The sequence below is a fragment of the Limulus polyphemus genome, unplaced genomic scaffold (assembly GCF_000517525.1).
Source record: "Limulus polyphemus unplaced genomic scaffold, Limulus_polyphemus-2.1.2 Scaffold9326, whole genome shotgun sequence".
Taxonomy (NCBI): domain Eukaryota; kingdom Metazoa; phylum Arthropoda; class Merostomata; order Xiphosura; family Limulidae; genus Limulus; species Limulus polyphemus.
The window spans coordinates 10,357-15,329 of record NW_013674936.1 but is presented as its reverse complement, the minus strand read 5'-3'; the positions used below and the strand labels follow the sequence as shown (position 1 = coordinate 15,329).

Genomic DNA, 4,973 nt, shown 5'->3' with positions numbered 1-4,973 from the left:
AAGAAGACTGTGATATCTGTAGACAGTTTATATATTTTGAGGGATAAACTGTCTACAGATATCACAGTCTTCTTAAAACACAAACAAAAACAACTTAGAAGTTTATATATTTTGAGGGATAAACTGTCTACAGATATCACAGTCTTCTTTAAAAGACAAACAAAAACAACTTAGAATGATATATATATGTACTCAATCATGCTGTCTACAGGAAGTTAAAGTTCGGAGCTTACAAAGAAATCCCTACAGACAGCAAGTATTCAGCATCTACTTATACATTAAATCCTTCATTTTCTGGGGGGCATGCCTCCATAGCATTAGCATGCTGATTGTGCTTGACACAATATGCATTGGCTTTTGATTTCACAAATAAGTAGTGTGATTAATATTTTGTCATCTTTCACTCCACACAGTGAACTTGTATTTACATAGAATATGTATCATTAATAATACTAATTTACTCCTCTGAAATGGATATGAAGCTCAATCTGTAATTTGATTTTGGGAAAATACACCCTTTATCTGTAACAACGGGAAATGACAAAACAACAATTTGTACGGTGCTTGGAGTTGTCGTTTACTCACCAAGTAAAGTGGCATAACTTGATGGGTTTTACCATTAAAAGAAAAGTCCATCTGCATTGTGGGTAAGGGGGGGGTATCACGTTGGATCTGACTTCCTGTTCATTTCTTTTATTATGCTTTTTTTTATGTTAGCATAAAAAACAATAAAAAAGGCTGTCATATGTAAATATTCAATGTATATAAATGGAACATACAAAAATGTAAATGTAACAAATATCTAATATTATTACTAGTAGCTTTTAAGCAAGTTTTTTATGTTGTTTCAGAACAAATTATACCAAGTGGTGTTTTTCATGTGAGATTATTTTGTTTCTCTCAAACTTTCATTCTGATAGTAACATTTTTAATTACATACCTATAAACAAGCATGGAAAAATGGAGTGCAGATTGTGTTTAGGCCTAAAAGTGACCTACTAGTTTCAACAGAAACAAAATGTGTTTTTTTTTTATCAGTCACATAAACTAAATTCTCTGACAAGGGTCTTAACTTCTTTAGTTTACTTTTCTCCATTTGTGAATTGGTACTGATAGGGATTGTAATTCCCCATAATTGGTCAACCTCAGCGACATGGGGTAAATTCATAACTGATCAACCTTAGTGACACGGGGTAAATCCAAGATTGAGACTCACATTATTGTTTTCCAAAAATTACATCTTGATAACAAGAAGAATCACAACAGAAAATTGTATTTATGTCATAGTGGTAGTGTATCAAGTATACTTATTTATGTCATAGTGGTAGTGTATCAAGTATACTTATTTATATCATAGTTGTAGTGTATTAAGTATACTTATTTATGTCATAGTTGTAGTGTATTAAGTATACTTATTTCTGTCATAGTGGTAGTGTATCAAGTATACTTATTTATATCATAGTTGTAGTGTATTAAGTATACTTATTTCTGTCATAGTGGTAGTGTATCAAGTATACTTATTTCTGTCATAGTGGTAGTGTATCAAGTATACTTATTTATATCATAGTGGTAGTGTATTAAGTATACTTATATGTCATAGTGGTAGTGTATCAAGTATACTTATTTATGTCATAGTGGTAGTGTATTAAGTATACTTATTTATGTCATAGTGGTAGTGTATTAAGTATACTTATTTCTGTCATAGTGGTAGTGTATTAAGTATACTTATTTATATCATAGTGGTAGTGTATTAAGTATACTTATTTCTGTCATAGTGGTAGTGTATCAAGTATACTTATTTATATCATAGTTGTAGTGTATCAAGTATACTTATTTATATCATAATGGTAGTGTATTAATAATAATACTTAGAGTGACGCTACCGTCTTATAAAGATTACACGAGTTGACCCGTAAGGTTTATTCTGAAAGAAGAACCAAAAAGTGCTGTATGTGTTGATTGGGAGTGACAGTATGTGATTATAGAATAAGTGCCACCGTATGTACGTGTTGTTTTTCCTCTCTCCAGTTCAGCTGGACTCAGGATCCGAAGAATGTCCAGAGTGGTGAACAGACTCTTCGTATTTACGATGAAGAAGGGTTCTCTGCCTTAAGAAAGGTAATGTTTTTGTATATCGTATCGATGATCCCTAATAGAATTATGCATTCGTTTTTAATTAAGAAATGTTAAATTTTTAGTTTTAATATTATGTTAAATAATAATTTGTATGTACAATAAAAATATTAAGGTTAATTAAAAAAGATCCCTAGTATCAATTTTTGGCAATAGAAAATCAGTTTCATAATTTTCTTCAGAATTGAAGACTATTTCAATCAAATTAAACATTGTATAAAATTCAAAATTGCATGTTACGGACATGGATATCTTGTATATGTTGCAAACGGTGGTGTCTGTCCAAGTGTTCATCTCTCTCCTGTTTAAAAAGCTGCACAAGCAGACAAAGTTCAACATTCACTTTTGAAATGACGAGAGAACAGGCAGGATATTCAACATTAAATTGTTAGGAATTAATCACACTATCGTCACATTTCTAAGTGTGACGTAACTTAAAATATAAAAATGTCGATTTACCATACAACTTTTATCCTGACTGAAATGTTAAACAATTACTTTTCGTGGTGGGAGGTATAAGTAGCTCAGAGCTTTGGCTCTGAGTGAAACCAAGAGCGCAACACAATTATCCTTTTTAAAGTCCATGAAATAATTTAAATTGATAGATTAACTTAAACTTTTGCTGTCACTAGGGGTGGGTACTTTTGTTTGTTGTTCTTTATCCTTAGTGTTATGTCCTCTTAGTTGAAAAGTATATAAATTAGTAGAAAGTTTTGAGTTATCTTCTTGTTGAACTTCAAAATCCTGCCAACTGCTGTATTAATAACCTGAAGAAGAGAGAACTGAGGCTTTTCACCTTTGAGCTGATAATTAGGTAAAGTAACTGGTTGGGAAGCCAAGTCTCCGTTTCTCCCTCTTCAGAAATTACTGAAGCATGTGTTACTCTCTGAGAAAACCTGTTATTTGTTTGAAAAAGTAAGGAGGTTTTGTTTACTTCATGTTAATCTTTGTTAGGTCCAGCGTAGTGGAGAAGACACTTCCAACATCAAACCTTTGTTTACTGTTACCATCAACCATCCAGTAAGTAGAACACAATATAGTCAGTTGTTTACTGTTACTTTCAACCATCCAGTAAGTAGAACACAACAGCATCAGTTGTTTAGTTACCATCAACCATCCAGTAAGTAGAACACAATATAATCAGTTGTTTACTGTTACTTTCAACCATCCAGTAAGTAGAACACAATATAATCAGTTGTTTAGCTACCATCAACCATCCAGTAAGTAGAACACAATATAATCAGTTGTTTAGTTACCATCAATCATCCAATAAGTAGAACACAATGGAATCAGTTGTTTAGTTACCATCAACCATCCAGTAAGTAGAACACAATATAATCAGTTGTTTACTGTTACCATCAACCATCCAGTAAGTAGAACACAATGGAATTAGTTGTTTAGTTACCATCAACCATCCAGTAAGTAGAACACAATGGAATCAGTTGATAACTAAAGTGAAGACATTCGACTGAGTTGGGGATAGAATGCTGAAAGCTTTTTGTATTTTTAATGTTGTATTATGTGATTCAGTCCACACTTTCAAATGTTAAAATTCTTGTTTTCCATTTTTAGCTCTTACTGTTAAATATTCTAGACATATACAACTTTTCAAATAATATTTAGTCCAACTAATTGGAACAATTACCCATTTTCTATTTAGATTTGTTGCAGGTGGTGTGATGATTAATCATAACAACTGGAGATTGGTCATTTAGAATCAAACAACCAAGCATTTGATTACACTGTTTTTTTGGGGGGGTTAGGTTTTATATTTGTTAAATTCTTATTACTCGCCCGTGTCTCAATAAAATCCTGATATTTATAAAGACATAATTAAGATGTGTTCTCATTGGTTAACGGTCACGAAACTGAGCATTTGTTCGATAATTAAAGGTGTAAAACAATTCTCAAAATGTATTCTGTCTGAAATAAAACCGAGATGAACTTATGGTTTGAAAATTCTACAAGATAAAAACCAGTAATATTTTAATAAGTTATCTGTGCATAAACTTTAATTTTTCCACATTTCTTTGTTATGAATTTATCCTGGACAATAGAAAAAAACAATGTTTTTATTTCAACTTATTGAAAAATAAAACAAATGTTGATTGCTAAGTGACGAACCAATCATTAATATTTTATCACTATTGGATAGTTGTAAAAGGGGCATACTGACAGCTACATGTGAAAACTGCTAATAACCACACAATAGTTCTAGTTAGGATCATTCTTTATCAACTTAGCTGAATAGATAATGCTAGAAACCAGCTTATCTTATAGCGACAGTTTGTCTACTCATGAGTTAAATATCACCAATGTTTCTTATGGCAATCAGTCAAGTAATGTTTTCTAACTGTGTGTTAACCATATTCTTTGCTTGATTTTGCAGGGCACTTATCAAGGTCCTTGGGTCCAAAGTGAACTGGTAGCTGTGGTCACTGCTTTAATCCTTTGGTACGTGGCATATTCAACAAAATTGAAGATACAATTATGAGATATCATTTTGTTAAGTTTCCAGTTTTCTAAGTAAATAAAAAGAGTTGAAAATTATCGTTCTCGATTACTTTGTTTTTACCAACTTATTCAGTAAATGTGTTGTTTCTACAGGTGAAAACACTTCTTACTTTCATGAATGGAATAATACATTACATAATATAAATACATTAACCCTGAAATATCGTTTTCAAAATACTAATAAAAGTAATCAGCTTTTACGATGTAGAAAGAAAATTAAGTACAAACACAGTGTTGTGAGGAGACTATAAATATGGACTACAAACATGGTATTGTGAGGAGACTATAAATATGGACTACAAACACGGTGTTGGGAGAAGTGAGAA

At 31.6% G+C, this 4,973-nt stretch overlaps 1 protein-coding gene across 1 annotated transcript in view; it reads left to right on the top strand.

The window, feature by feature from the left end:
• LOC106475871 (translocon-associated protein subunit delta-like) overlaps window positions 1–4,685 on the top strand; it is a 7,875-nt gene extending 3,190 nt beyond the window's left edge. The window contains exons 4-6 of the mRNA XM_013936547.2: window positions 2,029–2,118; window positions 3,088–3,153; window positions 4,523–4,685. Coding sequence (XP_013792001.1) covers window positions 2,029–2,118; window positions 3,088–3,153; window positions 4,523–4,627 — 261 coding nt within the window. The 3' untranslated portion in view covers window positions 4,628–4,685. The remainder of the gene's footprint in view (window positions 1–2,028; window positions 2,119–3,087; window positions 3,154–4,522) is intronic.
• Window positions 4,686–4,973: the final 288 nt, after the last annotated feature.